General features: G+C 44.6%; 1 protein-coding gene across 1 annotated transcript in view; it reads left to right on the top strand.

The window, feature by feature from the left end:
* rab40b (RAB40B, member RAS oncogene family) overlaps positions 1 to 22050 on the top strand; it is a 48910-nt gene that overhangs the window by 17390 nt on the left and 9470 nt on the right. The window contains exons 2-3 of the mRNA XM_014213128.2: positions 14958 to 15018; positions 17950 to 18010. Coding sequence (XP_014068603.1) covers positions 14958 to 15018; positions 17950 to 18010 — 122 coding nt within the window. The remainder of the gene's footprint in view (positions 1 to 14957; positions 15019 to 17949; positions 18011 to 22050) is intronic.

Raw genomic sequence — 22050 nt, 5'->3', positions numbered from 1 at the left:
TGGAGACTGAGATTTTCATAGAAAATGTTTGATTTTGTGGTCAATTAACCATTTCTTTGTGGATAGTGCTTGGGGTTATAGTCTTGCTGGAAGATCCAATGGCAAACAGGGATGGCAATTGCTTAATTAACTCAGGAACCCCACCTGTGTGGAAGCACCTACTTTCAATATACTTTTAATCCTTCATTTACTGAAGAGTTCCCTTTATTTTGTCAGGTACCTGTACCTCATAACTACGGTAAAATATGGTGGTGGGTTTTTTATATTATGGGGCTTTGTTAAGGTCAACGGCATCATGACATTTTAGCCAAAAACCCGGTTGCCTCTGACAGGAGGCTGACACTTAGCCGCAAGTGGATCATCCAGGAAGACATTAACCCCAAGCACTAATAAAAATCCACAAAGAAATTATTAAAGGAGAAGTTATTTTTTACAACCAAATCTCTATTTTTGATATAAATAGCATGTTTTAGAAGGGTCCATACAACTTTTTTGCAATTTCACATGGTTTTGAGAAACTTACCCCAAACAGAAAATGGCTTCCTCATCCTCGTTGTGTAGTATGGGGGCCCTGAAAAAAAAACATTTAAAAAAATCTCAGAAGACACCCCAAAACGTCCTTTTAGAAACGGCAAAGCTCTCAGTATAGTGAAGCAAGTCTTTAGATGTTGTACACATGAAGTTGTCATTTAGAACTTTATCTGCAATGTTATATTCCCTTTTGCTCAACTCAAGTCTCAAGCGGTTCTGTTTTCCGTGTAGCCTGCTGCTACAAGTAACTGACAAAATAAAGGAAACACCAACATATATATATATATATATATATATATATATATATATATATAGTGTCTTAATAGGGCGTTGGGCCACCACGAGCTGCCAGAATAGCTTCAATGCATCTTGGCATAGATTCTACAAGTGTCTGGACCTTCCTGTGTGGAAGCACCCCCTGCTTTGTATCCCTCATTTACTCAAGTGTTTCCTTTATTTTTGCAGTTACCTGTAAAATAGACGGAGAGGTATCGCTCGAGTCACAACCAAATGGAATATAACGCAGCGGATAAAGTTTGGAATAACATAATTTAATGTCAACAGCATTTAAAGACCTGCCTCATGAAACTGAGAGCTTTGCTGTTTATAAAAGGGTGTATTTGGGTTTTTGGATCCTTCCTTCATGTTTTTTCGGGTCCCCCATACTACACAACGAGGATGAGGAAGTGATTTGCTGTTTGGCGTAAGTTTCTCTAAAACATGTGAAATCACAAAAAAGGCATTTGGACCCTCCTATACTGAACAAAAATATAAATGCAACAAGCAACAATTTTAAAGGTTTTACTGAGTTACAATTCATATAAGGAAATCATTCAATTTAAATAATATATGAGGCCTAATCTATTGATTTATTTGACTGGGAATACAGATCAGCATCTGTTGGTCACAGATACTTTAACAAAAAGGTTGGGGCGTGGATCAGAAAACCACCATTTGCCTTATGCAGCGTGTCACATCTCCTTCGCAAAGATTGATCAGGCTGTTGATTATGGCCTGTGGAATGTTGTCCCACTCCTCTTCAATGGCTGTGCGAAGTTGCTGGATATTGGCGGGAACTGGAACACGGCGTCGATCCAGAGCATCCCAAAAATGCTTAATGGGTGGCATGTCTGGTGAGTATGCAGGCCATGGAAGAACTGGGACATTTTCAGCTTCCAAAATTGTGTACAGATCCTTACAACATGGGGCCGTGCATTATCATGCTAAAACATGAGGTGATGGCGGCATATAAATGGCACGACAATGGGCTTCAGGATCTTGTCACGGTATCTCTGTGAATTAAAATTGCCATCGATAAAATGTTTGTTGTCCGTAGTTTATGCCTGCCCATTCAATAAGCCCACCACCACCATGTGACACTCTGTTCACAACGTTGACATAAGCAAACCGCTCACCCACACAACGCCATACACGTGGTCTGCAGTTGTGAGGCCGGTTGGACGTCCTGCCAAATTCTCTAAATCGACGTTGTAGGCGGCTTATGATAGAGAAATTAAGATTCAATTCTCTGGCAACAGCTCTGGTGGACATTTCTGCAGTCAGCATGGCAATTGTACCCCCCCTGAAAACCGGTGTGGCATTGTGTTGTGTGCAGTGGCGATTTTAGCATGTAAATCTTGGTGGGGCAAACAAACCAAAAAGCCACTACACAACACAACGCTAAACAATACATTAATTGCACTATAACGGTGACAGACGGTGCCCACAAACTGTTAGGGCCGACATAAATCTTTCCCAACAGCAGTCCCAACACCTTACCAATGCTACACCTGGCTATCAGCTGAGCCTTGTCTGGCAGCAAAACAATTCATTCAGCCTTATTTCCTGCCCTTTAAAAAAACATAGCTGATATGGCTGACTTGCTGACAATTGAGATGTACAAACTATGGCATAAGGGGACGACAAGCGAATAAGAGGCAATCCGTAATTTTGATTAAAGCATTAATGAGCGAGCTAGGATGGACCTAGTCAATATAACTGCTGGCCTTCTAGGCAGAGTTCCTCTGTCCAGTGTCTGTGTTCTTTTGCCCATCTTAATCTTTTCTTTTTATTGGCCAGTCTGAGATATGGCTTTTTCTTTGCAACTCTGCCTAGAAGGCTAGCATCCCGGAGTCGCCTCTTCACCGTTGACGTTGAGAATGGTGTTTTGCTGCCAGTTGAGGTCTTGTGAGGCGTCTGTTTTTCAAACTAGACACTAATGAACTTGTCCTCTTGCTCAGTTGTGCACCGGGGCCTCCCACTCTTTTTATTCTGGTTAGAGCCAGTTTGCGCTGTTCTGTGAAGGGAGTAGTACACAGCGTTGTACGAGATCTTCAGTTTCTTGGCAATTTCTCACATGGAATAGCCTTCATTTCTCAGAACAAGAATAGACTGACGAGTTTCAGAAGAAAAGTCTCTGTTTCTGGCCATTTTGAGCCTGTAATCAAACCCACAAATGCTGATGCTCCAGATACTCAACTAGTATAAAGAAGGCCAGTTTTATTGCTTCTTTAATCAGACAATAGTTTTCAGTTGTGCTAACATTATTGCAAAAGGGTTTTCTAATGATCAATTAGCCTTTTAAAATGATAAACTTGGATTAGCTAACACAACGTGCCAACGAGCTTGTTCCACCATTGGGGTGTCAGAGCAGCGAACAGTTTTGACTGGGCTGAGCGGGAACTGTTCTTCCGCAGAGGGAGCGAGGCGCGCAGGCCAGAGGTGGATGAACGCAGTGCCCTTCTTTGGGTGTAGGGACTGATCAGAGCCTGAAGGTACGGAGGTGCCGTTCCCCTCACAGCTCCGTAGGCAAGCACCATGGTCTTGTAGCAGATGCGAGCTTCAACTGGAAGCCAGTGGAGTGTGCGGAGGAGCGGGGTGACGTGAGAGAACTATTAGCACTCTGGGAGGAGGACACAATGGAGTTGTCAACCGTGATGGCGAGATCATGGAACGGGCAGTCCTTCCCCGGGAGGAAGAGCAGCTCCGTCTTGCCGAGGTTCAGCTTGAGGTGGTGATCCGTCATCCACACTGATATGTCTGCCAGACATGCAGAGATGCGATTCGCCACCTGGTTATCAGAAGGGGGAAAGGAGAAGATTAATTGTGTGTCATCTGCGTAGCAATGATAGGAGAGACCATGTGAGGATATGACAGAGCCAAGTGACTTGGTGTATAGCGAGAATAGGAGAGGGCCTAGAACTGAGCCCTAGGGGACACCAGTGGTGAGAGCACGTGGTGCGGAGACGGATTCTCGCCATGCCACCTGGTAGGAGCGACCTGTCAGGTAGGACGCAATCCCAAAGTGAGCCGCGCCGGAGATGCCCAACTCGGAGAGGGTGGAGAGGAGGATCTGATGGTTCACAGTATCAAAGGCAGCAGATAGGTCTAGAAGGATGAGAGCAGAGGAGAGAGAGTTAGCTTTAGCAGTGCGGAGAGCCTCCGTGACACAGAGAAGAGCAGTCTCAGTTGAATGACCAGTCTTGAAACCTGACTGATTTGGATCAAGAAGGTCATTCTGAGAGAGATAGCAAGAGAGCTGGCCAAGGACGGCACGCTCAAGAGTTTTGGAGAGGAAAGAATGAAGGGATACTGGTCTGTAGTTGTTGACATCGGAGGGATCGAGTGTAGATTTTTTAAGAAGGGGAGCAACTCGCTCTCTTGAAGACGGAAGGGACGTAGCCAGCGGTCAAGGATGAGTTGATGAGCGAGGTGAGGTAAGGGAGAAGGTCTCTGGAAATGGTCTGGAGAAGAGAGGAGGGGATAGGGTCAAGCGGGCAGGTTGTTGGGCGGCCGGCCGTCACAAGTTGCAAGATTTCATCTGGAGAGAGAGGGGAGAAAGAGGTCAAAGCATAGGGTAGGGCAATGTGAGCAGGACCAGCGGTGTCGTTTGACTTAGCAAACGAGGATCGGATGTCATCAACCTTCTTTTGAAAATGGTTGACAAAGTCGTCCGCAGAGAGGGAGGAGGGGGGGAGGGGGAGGAGGATTCAGGAGGGAGGAGAAGGTGGCAAAGAGCTTCCTAGGGTTAGAGGCAGATGCTTGGAATTTAGAGTGGTAGAAAGTGGCTTTAGCAGCAGAAACAGAGGAAGAAAATGTGGAGAGGAGGAAGTGAAAAGATGCCAGGTCCGCGGGGAGGCTAGTTTTCTTCCATTTCCGCTCGTCTGCCCTGTTCTGTGAGCTCGCAATGAGTCGTCAAGCCACGGAGCAGGAGGGGAGGACCGAGCCGGCCGGGAGGATCGGGGACATAGAGAGTCAAAGGATGCAGAAAGGGAGGAGAGGAGGGTTTAGGAGGCAGAATCAGGAGATTGGTTGGAGAAGGATTGAGCAGAGGGAAGAGATGATAGGATGGAAGAGGAGAGAGTAGCAGGAGAGAGAGAGCGAAGGTTGCGACAGCGCAATACCATCTGAGTAGGGGCAGAGTGAGTAGTGCTGGAGGAGAGCGAGAGGGAAAAGGATACAAGGTAGTGGTCGGAGACTTGGAGGGGAGTTGCAGTGAGATTGGTAGAAGAACAGCATCTAGTAAAGATGAGGTCAAGCGTATTGCCTGCCTTGTGAGTAGGGGGGGACGGTGAGAGGGTGAGGCCAAAAGAGGAGAGGAGTGGAAAGGAGGAGGCAGAGAGAAATTAGTCAAAGGTAGACATAGGGAGGTTAAAGTCACCCAGAATTGTGAGGGGTGAGCCATCCTCAGGAAAGGATTTTTGGGCCTTCCTCTGACACTGCCTGGTATAGAGGTCCTGGATGGCAGGAAGCCTGATGTACTGGGCCGTACTCACTACCCTCTGTCGTGCCTTGCGGTCGGAGGCCGAGCAGTTGCCATACCAGGCAGTGATGCACTCGATGGTGCAGCTGTAGAACCATCTGAGGATCTGAAGACCCATGCCAAAGCTTTTCAGTCTCCAGAAGGGGAATAGGCTTTGTCGTGCCGTTTTACATTTACATTTTAGTCATTTAGCAGACATTCTTATCCAGAGCAACTTACAGTAGTGAATGCATACATTTAATTTCATGCATTTTTTTTTTCTTCATTTTTTTTTTGTACTGGCCCCCCCGTGGGAATCAAACCCACAACCCTGGCATTGCACACACCATGCTGGCGTTGCAAACACCATGCTCTACCAACTGAGCCACAGGGAAGACTGTTGCTTAGTGTGTTTGGACCATGTTAGTTTTTTGGTGATGTGGACACCAAGGAACTTGAAGCTCTCAACCTGTTCTATTACAGCCCTGTCGATGAGAATGGGGGCTTGCTCAGTCTTCCTTTTCCAATAGTCCACAATCATGTCCTTTGTCTTGATCACGTTGAGGGAGAGGTTGTTGTCCTGGCACCACACGGCCAGGTCTCTGACCTCCTCCCTATAGGCCGTCTCATCATTGTCGGTGATCAGGCCTACTACTGTTGTGTCATCAGCAAACTTGATGATGGTGTTGGAGTCGTGCCTGGCCATTCAGTCATGAATGAACAGAGAGTACAGGAGAGGACTGAGCACGCACCTCTGAGTGGCCCTCGTGTTGAGGATCAACGTGGCGGATAGCGGGATTTCTTGTAAGCTTCCGGGTTAGAGTCCCGCTCCTTGAAAGCAGCAGCTCTACCCTTTAGCTCAGTGCGGATGTTGCCTGTAATCCATGGCTTCTGGTTGGAGTATGTGCATACAGTCACTGTGGGGACGAGATCATCGATGCACTTATTGATGAAGCCAGTGACTGATGTGGTGTACTCCTCAATGCCATCGGAAGAATCTCGGAACATATTCCAGTCTGTGCTAGTAAAACAGTCCTTTAGCTTAGCATCTGCTTCATTTGACCACTTTCTTATTGACAGTCACTAGTGCTTCCTGCGTTAGTTTTTGCTTGTAAGCAGGAATATTTGCCAAATGAAGGGCGAGGGAGAACTTTGGAGTAAAGGTGGTCTAGAGTTTTTTTCCCTCTGGTTGCACATTTAACATGCTGGTAGAGATTAAGTAAAATGGATTTGAGTTTCCCTGCATTAAAGTTCCCGGCCACTAGGAGTGCTGCCTGTGGATGAGCGTTTTCCTGTTTGCTTATGGCCGTATACAGCTCATTGACTGTGGTCTTAGTGCCAGCATCGGTCTGCGGTGGTATTATAGACAGCTACGAAAAATATAGATGTAAACTCTCTTGGTAAATAGTGTGGTCTACATCTTATCATGAGATAATCTACCTCAGGCGAGCAAAACCTCAACACTACCTTAGATTTCTTGCACCAGCTGCTGTTTACAAATATACATAGGCCGACGCCCCTTGTCTTACCAGAGGCCGCTGTTCTATCCTGCCGAAAAAGCTTAAAAGCCACCAGCTGTATGTTAATCATGTCGTCGTTCAGCCACGACTTGGTGAAACATAAGATATTCCAGTTTTAATGTCCCGTTGGTAGGATATATGTGCTTTTATTATCGATTGATTGTACGTTGGCTAATAGGACCAATGGTAAAGGAAGATTACCCTCTCGGTGATGGATCCTTACAAGGCCCCAGGACCGTTGTCCACGATATCTCTGTCTTTTCCTCCTGTGAATGACGGGATAAGGGCCCTGTCGGGCGTCCGAAGTCAATTCTTCCCGTCCGACTCATTGAAGAAGAAGAATTCCTCGAGTACGGGGTGTATAATCGCTGCCCTGACATCAAGAAGCTCTTTTCGGTCATAAGACATGGTGGCATGTACAGAATGTCCTATGTTCTAAGGTAAGTGGTACACTGTTCAGCCGAAATAGTGTAAACATCTTTAATCAATATGATTGCATATTTGACATGATCATTTAGTGCTGGCTTTTCAATATGACCCCATCTGGGATTTCAGGGTGCCTTTCAGGGTGCCTTGATCTTTCGGTTGCGCCACAAAGTCCCCTACAGATTCATTACCAATAATACATCTCTGAGTAGCATCTGCACTACTATTTTAGTTATCAGTTAATCTGATACTCTATCATCATTGATTTCATTGACTTATTTCAGCAATTTGAGGGTTCTGTATAGTTGTCTAATGTTGGTTGGGGCTTATTATTATTTAGTTTATGTTACTCCTGAATCACTATGATAAATATAATAGTTTTTCTTATGGGATGTTGTGAATTCAAATCCCAAGTAAGGTAATTTTGAATAATAATGACTATAAATAAACACACAAAATATAATCAAGTATGTCAAAGTGTGTCGAATATGTCAATTGAAAACACTGCGACTCTGTGATGTTCTTTGGGACATCCTAAAGACTCATTTTGGTTTGCAGGGCATCACCTGTGAAATCTCATGTGAAATATATCCACATGTGAAACTTCATGTTAAGTATCATTGCATGTGAAAGTGTTCCAAAACCACAGGATTTCACATGTGAAAGGTTATGTGATCACACGTGAAAATCCACATGTGAAATATCATCAGATGTGAAGTGTTTTCAAAACCACCTGGTTTCACGTGACTGTACATACATACTCCAACCAGAAGCCATGGATTACAGGCAACATTCACACTGAGCTAAAGGGTAGAGCTAAAGGGTAGAGCTGCCGCTTTCAAGGTGCGGGACTCTAACCCGGAAGCTGATAAGAAATCCTGCTATGCCCTGCGACGAACCATCAAACAGGCAAAGCGTCAATACAGGGCTAAGATTGAATTGTACTACACCGGCTCCGACGCGTTCAACACCATAGTACCCTCAAAGCTCGTCACTAAGCTAAGGATACTGAGACTAAACACCTCCCTCTGCAACTGGATCCTGGACTTCCTGACGGGCCGCCCCCAGGTGGTGAGGGTAGGTAGCAACACATCTGCCACGCTGATCCTCAACACTGGAGCTCCCCAGGGGTGCGTGCTCAGTCCCCTCCTGTACTCCCTGTTCACCCACGACTGCATGGCCAGGCCAGGCACGACTCCAACACCATCATTAAGTTTGCAGACGACACAACAGTGGTAAGCCTGATCACCGACAACGATGAGACAGCCTATAGGGAGGAGGTCAGAGACTTGGCCCAGGTGGTGCCAGAATAACAACCTATCCCTCAACGTAACCAAGACTAAGGAGATGATTGTGGACTACAGGAAAAGGAGGACCGAGCTCGCCCCCATTCTCATCGACAGGGCTATAGTGGAGCAGGTTGAAAGCTTCAAGTTCCTTGGTGTCCACATCACCAACAAACTACAATGGTCCAAACACACAAAGACAGTCGTGGAGAGGGCACGACAAAGCCTATTCCCCCTCAGGAAACTAAAAAGATTTGGCATGGGTCCTGAGATCCTCAAAAGGTTCTACAGCTGCAACATCGAGAGCATCCTGCCTGATACGGCAATTGCTCGACCCACGACCGCAAGGCACTACAGAGGGTAGTGCATACGGCCCAGTACATTACTGGGACTAAGCTGCCTGCCATCCAGGACCTCTACACCAGTCGGTGTCAGAGGAAGGCCCTAAAAATTGTCAAAGACCCCAGCCAATCCCAGTCATAGACTGTTCTCTCTACTACCGCATGGCAAGCGGTACCGGAGTGCCAAGTCTAGGACAAAAAGGCTACTCAACAGTTTTTACCCCCAAGCCATTAGACTCCTGAACAGGTGATCAAATGGCTACCTGGACTATTTGCATTGTGTGCCCCCCCAACCCCTCTTTTACGCTGCTGCTACTCTCTGTTTATCATATATGCATAGTCACTTTAACAATACATTTATGTACATACTACCTCAATTGGCCCACCAACCAGTGCTCCCGCACATTGGCTAACCGGGCTATCTGCATTGTGTCCCGCCACCCACCACCCGCCAACCCCTCTTTTACGCTACTGCTACTCTCTGTTCATCATATATGCATAGTCACTTTAACCATATCTACATGTACATACTACCTCAATCAGCCTGACTAACCGGTGTCTGTATGTAGCCTCGCTACTGTTATAGCCTTGCTGCTGTAAATAGCCTCGCTACTGTTATTTTTCTCTGTCTTTTTTACTGTTTTTATTTCTTTACTTACCTATTGTTCACCTAATACCTTTTTTGCACTGTTGGTTAGAGGCTGTAAGTGAGCATTTCAATGTGAGGTCTACACCTGCTGCATTCGGCACACGTGACAAATAAACTTTGATTTGATTTCACATGTGAAAGGTTATGTGATCATGTGAAAAGCCAAATTCAATATAATTCCAATGTAAGAATCTCCCAAAATTGTGACACTCAACGATTTCAATGTTCCCCTTAGTCACTTTATCCTGGCACTGGGTCTGGCATGCCATCAGTGTCTGTAACAGATGGCAGAGAGGTGAGATGGAGGGATGAAGGTTGGCAGATGGACATAAAGGGAGGAGTAACTTGAAGCATTCAGCCTTACTGTACTAGGCTACTGGATGCAACCCAAATGGAACCATATTCCCTTTATAGGGCACTTCTTTTTACCAGTGCCCATAGGACTCTGGTCAAAAAGAGTGAACTTTATAAGGAATAGAGTGTCATTTGGGGCGTACCCACTGTAGATTGTTCAGGGATGTATAAACTCAGAACCATAATGTCTGCATGAGAGAAAGGGCTGAACTATACCTTAACCAAGTTAATGCTGCTGTTTCTTATTGTCTGGATGAGATGCCTCATTTGCACTAATGAAATCACTTACACATTATAACCTAGATAAAACATGTATTTACTGTGAGAGTGTGTGCGCCAACAGTGAACTGTTGTTATGATGTACATTGAGTTTAAAAAACATTAAGAACACCTGCTCTTTCCATGACAGACTGACCAGGTGAAAGCTATGATCTCTTATTGATGGCCCTTGTTGAATCCACGTCAATCAGTGTAGATCAGGGATATCAAAGTCAATCAGAGCATGGACCATATTGAGCACGGACAGACATAGACTATTATGTTTAGTTTTTGTAACTACAAATAACAAAAACGTAGCTAGGTTGTTGTAACATTTAAACTTAAAACATGTTTAAAATGTTTTTTTGCACTGCATGCATCACCGGTGTGGTTGAATGCAGCGTTACTTTATGCTGCATTCAAAATGTATTGTAGTTGAGTAGCCAGCCTAGGCTACTGCTCGAAGGCTACTGCTCAAATGTTGCTGTAATAGGCATTCATGTTTCTCCTTTGAATTGGGTTTTGTTGCAGGTTTTCGTTTTTTGATTATTAATTTTCAAGCTTTAAAAACCCAAGCCAGACTGCAACATTTTAGTAGCCTAGCTAGGACAGTGGCATGTGTCAGTAGCCTACACTTTCCATCTGATGCGCTGTACGGGCCACGAAAGTAGCGCAATTGATGTTGAATTCGCCGATGCGAGCGCATCAGGCTGTAATTTCATAAAGTAAATGATTCAACTGTTAACTCATTTATACTCGCTTGTGTGTCATGTTGCCCATTAGTAGTAATTCATACCCGCGTGTGAATCCTTTATCTTATAACATTTTGACAACCAAGATTACATTTTCTGCAGGCTAGCGCAATGACCCGTTGGCACCACAACGTGGCATGGATATTTAGCCTACAACAGTTTTAAACTTTCGGTCTGGTAGAAGATACGATCAGTGCCATTAGTTGTGATATGATCCAGCCTTACCGTGACTGGCTTGTGTGTGTATGTGGGTCTGGGAGGAGGTAGGCGTGTGTGTGTGTGTGTGTGTGTGTGTGTGTGTGTGTGCGTGCGCGCGCACCTGCATGCATTTATGCACACATACTGTACCCATGTTTTGCGTGAATCTTCCTCAAGGTGTCAGCACAAACGATGTCCAATCCAATCCTACAATGTCACGTCCGCATGTAAACAACGTCTCGGAACCAGACCGCTCCAAACCGAACCAGACAGTTGGGCCAGTACAGACAGACAGTGTTAAGACCTACATTCTTGACCCCCCTTAAAGGCAGGAATAACACCTAGATGGATGCATTATGGGAGCAGGTCATGAGGAGAGTGGTTGCCAGGGGTGACAGTTGGACTGGGGAACCAACTCTTCATGTGGAGGAAAAGCATTAAATGTGATTTGTCAGCTGCCATTGGCATCTGTGAGCGCACGCACGGAGGCACGCACGCACACACACACACACGCACACATATGAACATGTTACAATTGTGCTGCTGTCAGAAGCACCTCTCAGTGAACAAAAGTAGAGAATGGCTTTTCTGCCCTGATTACTGTAATTATCAGAACTTGTCTGATCTCACTGGAATTAAAAACACAGTACACTGCTGCTTCCAGACGTGGTAAGGCTCCGAGTACATACTGAAGCTTCATCTTAATGCTCACAGATACCGTGTGTGTGTCTGTGCGTGCGTGCTTGCATCTGTGTGTGTGTACGCGCGCGTGTGTCTGTGTGTTTGTTTGCGTGTGCGTGCATGCTTGCGTCAATGTGTGTGTGTCAGGGTTTCTGTTAGGAAAATGTTGCTCCGGACATTTGACCTGCAGCATTTTAATTTACTGGTCATTTGAGAAATTTACCAGACCCATGTGCATTGGGTGCGCAACCTGATAAGGGCGCCCACCCATGGGGCTCGGAATTACAGAAATCACATTTCGATTATGGTAATTCATGTTAACAGAACATGCAAATTGAGGATGCAACGATGTGCGGTCCTTCTTACGGAATTCTGATGGACACTTTGAAGATGCTAGAATAACTTCCCACACGGACTTTTCCTCATCCAAAAAGACGAGTAACGAACAGCAGAATCACTGGCCTATGTCAATCTACTATCCCCATAGTAGAAAACTTTACCTATTCTGTTGGTCAGCTTGTCGAGAAAGAAATAGCCCATTCCAAACTGACTGGGACAGTTGTGGCACCATAGACCCCAAATTCATACAACTAGTAGGCCTAGGATACATCTTTTTTTTTTTTAAAGCAATGAGTCTAAAACCACAGATCAGAACGTTTAGCTTAATAAAATGTTGATGAATTATTATTTCTTCACATTTTAAGTGCAGCAATGCGCACAAGGCAGTAGACTACGAGCAAATGTTCGTTCCCTAGTGCAATTATTGGGAAAACACCGTTGTCACACATGCGAGCGGTTTCATGTGACAGAGATTCAAATATTCGTTGGAAACGTTGAAAGAGGGGAGATGTAATATGTGCCTTTGGCTACTGGACAACGAAAGAAAGTTGATATAAAATAATTCCCTCTACGGATATGGTCTGATTTTGGCTAGGCTACTTTGAAGCAATGTAAGACATGCCTCATAATATGTTGTGGAACGTCCAGGTTCAAACAGTTAAGTGTATGTTACCAAAATGCATACTGGTGTGACTCGCTGACGCATTCCGTAGCCTATGCGTTTGCTGTTTGAGATGCTGTATGTAGCAGCTCTTGCGCTGTCTGGCATATTTAATGCTCAAAGGCTCTGTATCTGTATGTTGTACGCGTGTGACAAATAAGATGCATGACGAATATACTGTACACACGCCACTTTAATTACACAAAATTATGAAACTTAACCTATACACCGATAAGCGTGACCAGTCAAATGTATTTACATCAACTGGCATTTCCATCAATGAATAGGCTAAAAAGCATGATTTCGCAATGGGATTTGTTCTTCTTCTCAGGACAATTGGCCGGTGTCATTACCATATATATTTTTTCAGCTAAAAGCCGGCTATTACCATCTAACAGAAACCCTTGTGTTTGTTTGCGCGTATTTGGATGTGGGTGGTTTCTTGTGGCTCAGTTGGTAGAGCATGGCGCTTTCAACGCCAGGGTTGAGAGTTGTATACCCAAGGTGGACTAGAATGCCAAAGTAAGAGACTGTATGCACTCACAACTGTAAGCCGCTCTAGATAAAAGCGTCTGCCAAATGACTGTCATTTTAATATAAAATGTGTGCATGCTGCTGCTGTCACTATGTAGCTTCACTATTTGTTCTGTGCAGTATGAGTCATGCCCTCTGGGTGAGATCCTGTGTGGGATTTCATCATCCAGTACTGTACGACTTAACCCTTACATGGTCATGGTTTTAGCTTGATTTCTATGAACACATGTTATTGTCATCCTCACACACGTCATTCCATGGTGATAAGGTAATGTCTATGGGGTGATAGGTTAATAATGGATCTGGTATCCAGAGAAAACCAGGATTCCTGAGCTTTGACACACATGCACAAACACATGAGCACACACAAACACTAGGAATCCTGTGGAAAGAGAATGTGAGAAGAATGTGGGAATTATGTGGATCTTTCTAGGGATAGTTGTTATTTTCACTGCCTTATAGAGACAGAGAGACAGAGACACATAGAGAGAGACACATAGAGAGAGACACATAGAGAGAGACACAGAGAGAGAGAGAGACAGAGAGAGAGAAAGCGGTGTAGACCGCTGGAGAGAGGGAGGGAGTGAGTGAGGGGAGGTAGGGGTAGAGGGGGGGGGTAGGTAGATAACGTAGAGAGAAAAGAGGGCATAGAGACAGAGAATGTGAAAACATGCAGATTTCAACAGGATCAGAGGATCAGATTATCATCCCAGCTTTCTATGATTAATCTGAGTGACCCGTGTGTGCATGTGCGTGTAATCTATGCATGCGTTCATCCGAGTATGTGCTGGATAAAGATTACAGCGTCTAATGTGCTGGATAGAGATTACAGCGTGTGTATGTGCTGGATAGAGATTACAGTGTGTAATGTGCTGGATAGAGATTACAGCGTGTAATGTGCTGGATAGAGATTACAGCGTGTAATGTGCTGGATAGAGATTACAGTGTGTGTATGTGCTGGATAGAGATTAGTGTGTGTATGTGCTGGATAGAGATTACAGTTTGTGTATGTGCTGGATAGAGATTACAGCGTGTGTATGTGCTGGATAGAGATTACAGCGTGTGTATGTGCTGGATAGAGATTACAGCGTGTGTATGTGCTGGATAGAGATTACAGCGTGTGTATGTGCTAGATAGAGATTACAGCGTGTGTATGTGCTGGATAGAGATGACAGTTTGTGTATGTGCTGGATAGAGATTACGGCGTGTGTATGTGCTGGATAGAGATTACAGCGTGTGTATGTGCTGGATAGAGATTACAGTGTGTGTATGTGTTGGATAGAGATTACAGTTTGTGTATGTGCTGGATAGAGATTACAGTGTTGCCTCAGTGCTTACTTTACACATCCACCCACCTCCCTCCCACATGGTCTACTTCCCAAATCGCACCCTATTCCCTATTTCGTGCACTATTTTTGACCAGGGCCCATATGGCTGCAGACATGTTAATTTATTCAGTTTAATCTCCATCCTGCTTCTTCCACATGTTACCTCCTGAAACATACACAGCCTTATTAATACCCTCTTATTCATCTCTCTCCCCCCTCTCTCGCTCTCTCCCCCTCTCTGTCTGTCATGTAGAATAATCACGACAGCTCAGACATACTGTCAGGGCCAAGATACATCCAGAGTAGGCTAACAGAGATGGTATTAACATCTGTTTCTCTTGTTTTATGTTGTTGGCAGGAATCGACTACAAGACAACTACGATACTCTTAGACGGAAGAAGAGTCAAGCTGCAGCTCTGGTGAGTGAAGTCACTGTACACAACACACACTCGCACGTATGCACAAACACACCCACCCGGCCGTTACCATGCTAAACTCATCCCAATTCTACATCAGGGTTATTGGAACATATTGAAACTGTAAATGGGACTCTATGGCCTCCTAGTTCCTGTCCCAAATGGCACCCTGTTTCCTATGTAGTGCACTACTTTTGACCAGGTCCCATTTGGCTCTATATAGGTGATAGAGTGCAATATGACTGTATCATGTTGATCAGATTAGGAGAAGAATAGAGTATTGTCAGCGAGAGAGAGACATTCCTGAGAGTTGTTGTAAGGAGAAGAGCAACGGGGGAGAGAGCTCTGTACATAGGCTCAATAAGTAACATGTGAGTCTGATTACACTGAGAGGAATTGTAGCCAGATTTGTCAAAGCAGCAGAATAGGGATGAGGGAAAGACAGACAGACACACACACACACAGTACACACAGTGCCTTCAGAAAGTATTCGCACCCTTTGAATTTGTGTGTGCAATAATAGTGTTTAACATGATTTTTGAATGACTACCTCATCTCTGTACCCCACCCATGCAATTATCTGTAAGGTCCCACAGTTGAGCAGTGCATTTCAAACACAGATTTAGCCATAAAGACCAGGGAGTTTTTCCAATACCTCGCAAAGAAGGGTACCTATTGGTAGATGGGTAAAAAGAAAAAGCAGACATTGAATATCGCTTTGAGCTTGGTGAAGTGTGTATCAATGCACCCAGTCACTACAAAGATACAGGCGTCCTTCCTAACTCAGTTGCTGGAGAGGAAGGAAACCGCTCAGGGATTTCACCATGAGGCCAATGATGACAATAAAACAGTTACAGAGTTTAATGGCTGTGATAAGAGAAAACTGAGGATGGATCAACAACATTGTAGTTACTCCACAATACTAACCTAAATGACAGAGTGAAAAGAAGGAAGCCTGTACAGAATAAAAATATTCCAAAACATGCATCTTGTTTGCAACAAGGCACTAAAGTAATACTGCAAAAAATGTGGCAAAGCAACTAACTTTTTGTCCTGAATACAAAGTGTTATGTTTGGGGAAAATCCAATACAACACATTACTGAGTACCACTCTCCATATTTTCAAGCATAGTGGTGGCTGCATCATGTTATGGGTATACTTGTAATTGATAAGGACTGGGGAGTTTTTCAGGATAAAAAAGAAACGGAATCGAGCTAAGCACAGACAAAATCCTATGGTTCAGTCTGCTTTCCACCACACTGGGAGATTAATTCACCTCTCAGCAGGGCAATAACTTAAAACACAAGGCCAAATCTACACTGGAGTTGCTTACCAAGTAGACAGTGAGAGTTCTGAGTGACCTGAGTTAGAGTTTTAACTTAAATCTGCTTGAAAATCTATGGCAAGACTTGAAAATGGTTGTCTAGCAATGATCAACAATCAACTTGACAGAGCTTGAAGAATAAAAAAATGATAATGGTCAAATGTTGCACAATCGAGGTGCGCAAAGCTCTTAGAGACTTACCCAGAAAGGCACACAGCTGCAATCTCTGCCAATCTAACATGTATTGACTCAGGGGTGTGAATCCTAATGTAAATGAGATATTTCTGTATTTCATTTTCAATACATTTGCCGAAATATCTATAAACATGTTTTTACTTTGTTATTATGGGGTATTGTGTGTAGATGGGTGAAATATATATTTTTGTAACACAACAACATGTGGAATAAGTCAGGGGGTGTGAATACTTTCTGAAGGCGCTGTACACACACATGCACAGATGCACACTAATCCACATCACACACACACACACTCCGTGGTTCCCATCGTGTGTCCTTTGCCCTTCTCTTCTTTACTCCTAACCCTTACCATGAGAGTGCTACTTTTATTTCTAAAAGGTTTTGCTTTTAGTCAAGTCAATATTAAATTATTAATCTGGAAACTTTTTTTGATGTCTAAAAGGATGAGACGCGTTATTACTTTAACAGGAGGGCTGTTAGTAATGCTCTCTATCCTCCTCACCATGGCTACACGCTAATCACAGCTAGCAAGTGTGGCATTGGGGGAAGGGGAACATTGGTAAAATGCTAGCGTGGCATGCTGGAACATTGGTAAATTATAGAGTGGCTAACATATTAACAAAGAGATAACAAGCGTTAGCGTGCAGAATTGGCCAGTGGTGAAAATTGTGAACTTGGCAAGGATATCCAATCTGCAGGTGGAGTAGGCCTACGGATACACACAAGAAGATGATTGCAAATCTGCAGCTTGTGAGAAGAAAGGAGAATATGAGTATCTAAACAACGTATGGTTATTCTCCTATTACTATTATTAATATATTGACATTTCTATCCTCTATAAAACTAAAGCTTCTCCCTTCATAGTAGGCTAGTGTGTAAAATATGGTATGTGGTGTCAGTATATGAAATCATATCAAGAAACAAGTGTTCAAAGTTTTATATGTGCATGACTCTCATCGGCGTGTGTATGTGTGTGCGTGTGCGCGTGCGAACCCAAACACTGCTGTGCCATCCAGGTCTGGAGAATGCAATCTGGAAACATGTTATTGTTCTAGCTCTGTACTCTTACCCAATTGCATTCTCTTAAATGCAGGCTTAATCTTAGTGTTTTTGTGTTTATTACACCACAGTAACTTTTGAATATATGTAGTTAATCCTCTCTTTGTAAGGGATGTATGAATTGTCTGAATTTCACAGCCAAATATACTATACATTTGAGAAGTTATTAGTGTTGCTAAACATAGATAATTGGTGATTGTCTGACAAATGATAGCAATAGATGCCTTGCCTTTATAAGGTCATTAGAATAGGGGTGGAATGTTGTTGGAATACTGTGTGTTTTGATTGACATATGGTTGACATTCTGACCCCTTAAAATACCTTAACCCCTGACCTCTGTGTGTTGTTTCAGGGACACCTCTGGCCAGGGGCGCTTCTGCACCATCTTCCGCTCTTACTCCAGAGGAGCGCAGGTATGTGTGTTCGTGTGTGTGATTGAGTTAGATTCTTTTTTCAGTACACTGTTTGATAATGGGTCAGTCCACACACATTATTGTTTCACAATTACAAAACAAATAACATGTTTACAGCAGGGGAATGTTTCTCTTGGCTGCTGCTGCACACCGCATAGTAAACCCTAATGTATAAAACCTTACATGGTTCTGCGGAAACCTCACTCAAAAAACTGATTTCATCTCTGAGGAAAGGAATAGACTTGAGAATTTCAACATAAAGAACACAGTAGCCTATTTGAGAATGTTTTAGAATCAGCACATACAACCTGTAAATACTATGCTGTAGACCTACACATGCACAAGTCTTACTGGCTGTGCTAATATTATAGAGGAGGTGCATGCAAGTTATTTGTACATGTTTTCACATCCAGCTGTATATCAACACCATCACTACTGACCCCGGCACCCTTTCCTGTGGAAACAGTACAGTATGGGTGGATGGGGGTGCTCCTATCTAAACAGGGACAGTGGATGGGCTTGTGCACTGTTCAAAAGCAAAACGTTACTGGTACATCAATGTTAGTGGATCCAGTATGTAGGAAATCTATTTAGTTCAACCACAATGGAGCCGGAAGAAATGGCAGCAGTTTTACGGGGGCCCAACCAATGGTGCTATTATGTAGGGTTTTTTCGTGATATTTGTAACTTATTTTGTACATAATGTTTCTGCCACCGTATCTTACAGCAAAAAAAGTGCTTCTGGATATCAGGACAGCGATCATTCACCTCGGATTAGACTACGATTTTTTCAACAACAAGCAAGACTCACATGTTATTCTCCAAACACCCGGCAGGGCCGACATCCCAGTTATTCGCAAGAGGAAGTGACGCAGGTACAGAGGACGAAGAGCCGGATGCCTCATCAGGACCCGCAGAAGGCGAGTAGGAAAGCTGCCGTCACCGTCAATATTACTCGCCAACGTGCAATCATTGGACAATAAATTAGACGAGGTACGATCACAAATAACCTACCAACAGGACATAAAAAACTGTAATATCCTATGTTTCACGGAATCGTGGCTGAATGACGACATGGATATTCAACTAGCGGGATATACACTGCACCGGCAGGATAGAACAGCACACTCCGGTAAGACGAGGGGGGGCGGTCTGTGCATATTTGTAAACAACAGCTGGTGCACGAAATCTAAGGAAGTCTCTAGATTTTGCTCGCCTGAAGTAGAGTATATTGTGATAAATTGCAGGCCACACTACTTGCCTAGAGAGTTCTCAGCTATAATTTTCGTGGCTGTTTATTTACCACCACAAACTGATGCTGGCACTAAGACCGCACTCAGTCAGCTGTATAAGGAAATAAGCAAACAGGAAACCACTCACCCAGAGACGGCGCTCCTAGTGGCCGGAGACTTTAATGCAGGGAAACTTAAATCAGTTCTACCAAATCTCTATCAACATGTTAAATGTGCAACCAGAGGGAAAAAAATTCTAGATCACCTTTACTCCACACACAGAGACGCATACAAAGCTCACCCTCACCCTCCATTTGGTAAATCTGACCACAATTCTATCCTCCTGATTCCTGCTTACAAGAAAAAATTAAAGCAGGAAGCACCAGTGACTCGGTCTATAAAAAAGTGGTGAAGCAGATGCTAAACTACAGGACTGTTTTGCTATCACAGACTGGAACATGTTCTGGGATTCTTCCGATGACATTGAGGAATACACCACATTAGTCACTGGCTTTATCAATAAGTGCATCGAGGACGTCGTCCACACAGTGACTGTACGGACAACCCCAAACAAAAGCCATGGATTACAGCCAACATTCTCACTGAGCTAAAGGGTAGAGCTGCCGCTTTCAAGGTGCGGGACTCTAACCCGGAAGCTTACAAGAAATCCCGCTATGCCCTGCGACGAACCATCAAACAGGCAAAGCGTCAATACAGGGCTAAGATTCAAACCTACTACACCGGCTCCGACCCTCGTCGGATGTGGCAGGGCTTGCAAACTATTACAGACTACAAAGGGAAGCACAGCCGCGAGCTGCCCAGTGACACGAGCCTACCAGACGAGCTAAATCCCTTCTATGCTCGCTTCGAGGCAAGCAACACTGAGGCAAACATGAGAGCATCAGCTGTTCCGGACGATTGTGTGTTCTCCGTAGCCGACGTGAGTAAGACCTTTAAACAGGTCAACATACACAAGGCTGCGGGGCCAGACGGATTACCAGGACGTGTGCTCCGGGCATGTGCTGACCAACTGGCAGGTGTCTTCACTGAACATTTTCAACATGTCCCTGATTGAGTCTGTAATACCAACATGTTTCAAGTAGACCACCATAATCCCTGTGCCCAAGAACACAAAGGCAACCTGCCTAAATGACTACAGACCTGTAGCACTCACGTCTGTAGTCATGAAGTGCTTTGAAGGGCTCACATCAACACCATTATCCCAGAAACCCTAGACCCACTCCAATTTGCATACCGCCCAAACAAATCCACAGATGATGCAATCTCTATTGCACTCCACACTGCCCTTTCCCACTTGGACAAAAGGAACACCTATGTGAGAATGCTATTCATTGACTACAGCTCAGCGTTCAACACCATAGTACCCTCAACGCTCATCACTAAGCTAAGGAACCTGGGACTAAACACCTCCCTCTGCAACTGAATCCTGGACTTCCTGATGCCCCCCCCCCCCAGGTGGTGAGGGTAGGTAGCAAAACATCTGCCACACTGATCCTCAACACTGGAGCTCCCCAGGGGTGCGTGCTCAATCCCCTCCTGTACTCCCTGTTCACCCACGACTACATGGCCAGGCACGACTCCAACACCATCATTAAGTTTGCAGATGACACAACAGTGGTAGGCCTGATCACCGACAACGACGAGACAGCCTATAGGGAGGAGGTCAGAGACCTGGCCGGGTGGTGCCAGAATAACAACCTATCCCTCAACGTAACCAAGACTAAGGAGATGATTGTGGACTACAGGAAAAGGAGGACCGAGCACATCCCCATTCTCATCGACGGGGTTGTAGTGGAGCAGGTTGAGAGCTTCAAGTTCCTTGGTGTCCACATCAACAACAAACTACAATGGTCCAAACACACCAAGACAGTCGTGAAGAGGGCACGACAAAGTCTATTCCCCCTCAGGAAACTAAAAAGATTTGGCATGGGTCCTGAGATCCTCAAAAGGTTCTACAGCTGCAACATTGAGAGCATCCTGACCGGTTGCATCACTGCCTGGTACGGCAATTGCTCGGCCTCCGAACGCAAGGCACTTCAGAGGGTAGTGCATACGGCCCAGTACATCGCTGGGGCAAAGCTGCCTGCCATCCAGGACCTCTACACCAGGCGGTGTCAGAGGAAGGCCCTAAAAATTGTCAAAGACCCCAGCCACCCCAGTCATAGACTGTTTTCTCTACTACCGCATGGCAAGCGGTACTGGAGTGCCAAGTCTAGGACAGAAAGGCTTCTCAACAGTTTTTACCCCCAAGTCATAAGATTCCTGTACAAGTATTTGCATTGTGTACCCCCCCCAACCCCTCTTTTACGCTGCTGCTACTTTCTGTTTATCTTATATGCATAGTCACTTTAACTATACATTCATGTACATACTACCTCAATTGGCCCGACCAACCAGTGCTCCCGCACATTGGCTAACCAGGCTATCTGCATTGTGTCCCACCACCCACAAACCCCTCTTTTTACGCTACTGCTACTCTCTGTTCATGATATATGCATAGTCACTTTAACCATTCCTACATGTACATACCTCAATAAGCCTGACTAACCGGTGTCTGTATATAGCCTTGCTTCTGTTATTTTCAAATGTCATTTTACTGTTGTTTTATTTCTTTACTGACCTACACACACACACACACACACACACACACACACACACACACACACACACACACACACACACACACACACACACACATACCTTTTTTTGCACTATTGGTTAGAGCCTGTAAGTAAGCATTTCACTGTAAGGTCTACACCCGTTGTAATCGGCGCACGTGACAAATAA

The sequence above is a fragment of the Salmo salar genome, chromosome ssa01 (genome assembly GCF_905237065.1).
Source record: "Salmo salar chromosome ssa01, Ssal_v3.1, whole genome shotgun sequence".
NCBI classification, from domain to species: Eukaryota; Metazoa; Chordata; class Actinopteri; order Salmoniformes; family Salmonidae; genus Salmo; species Salmo salar.
Note: the sequence above shows the minus strand (reverse complement) of the source record. Positions and strands in the feature narration are given on the sequence as shown.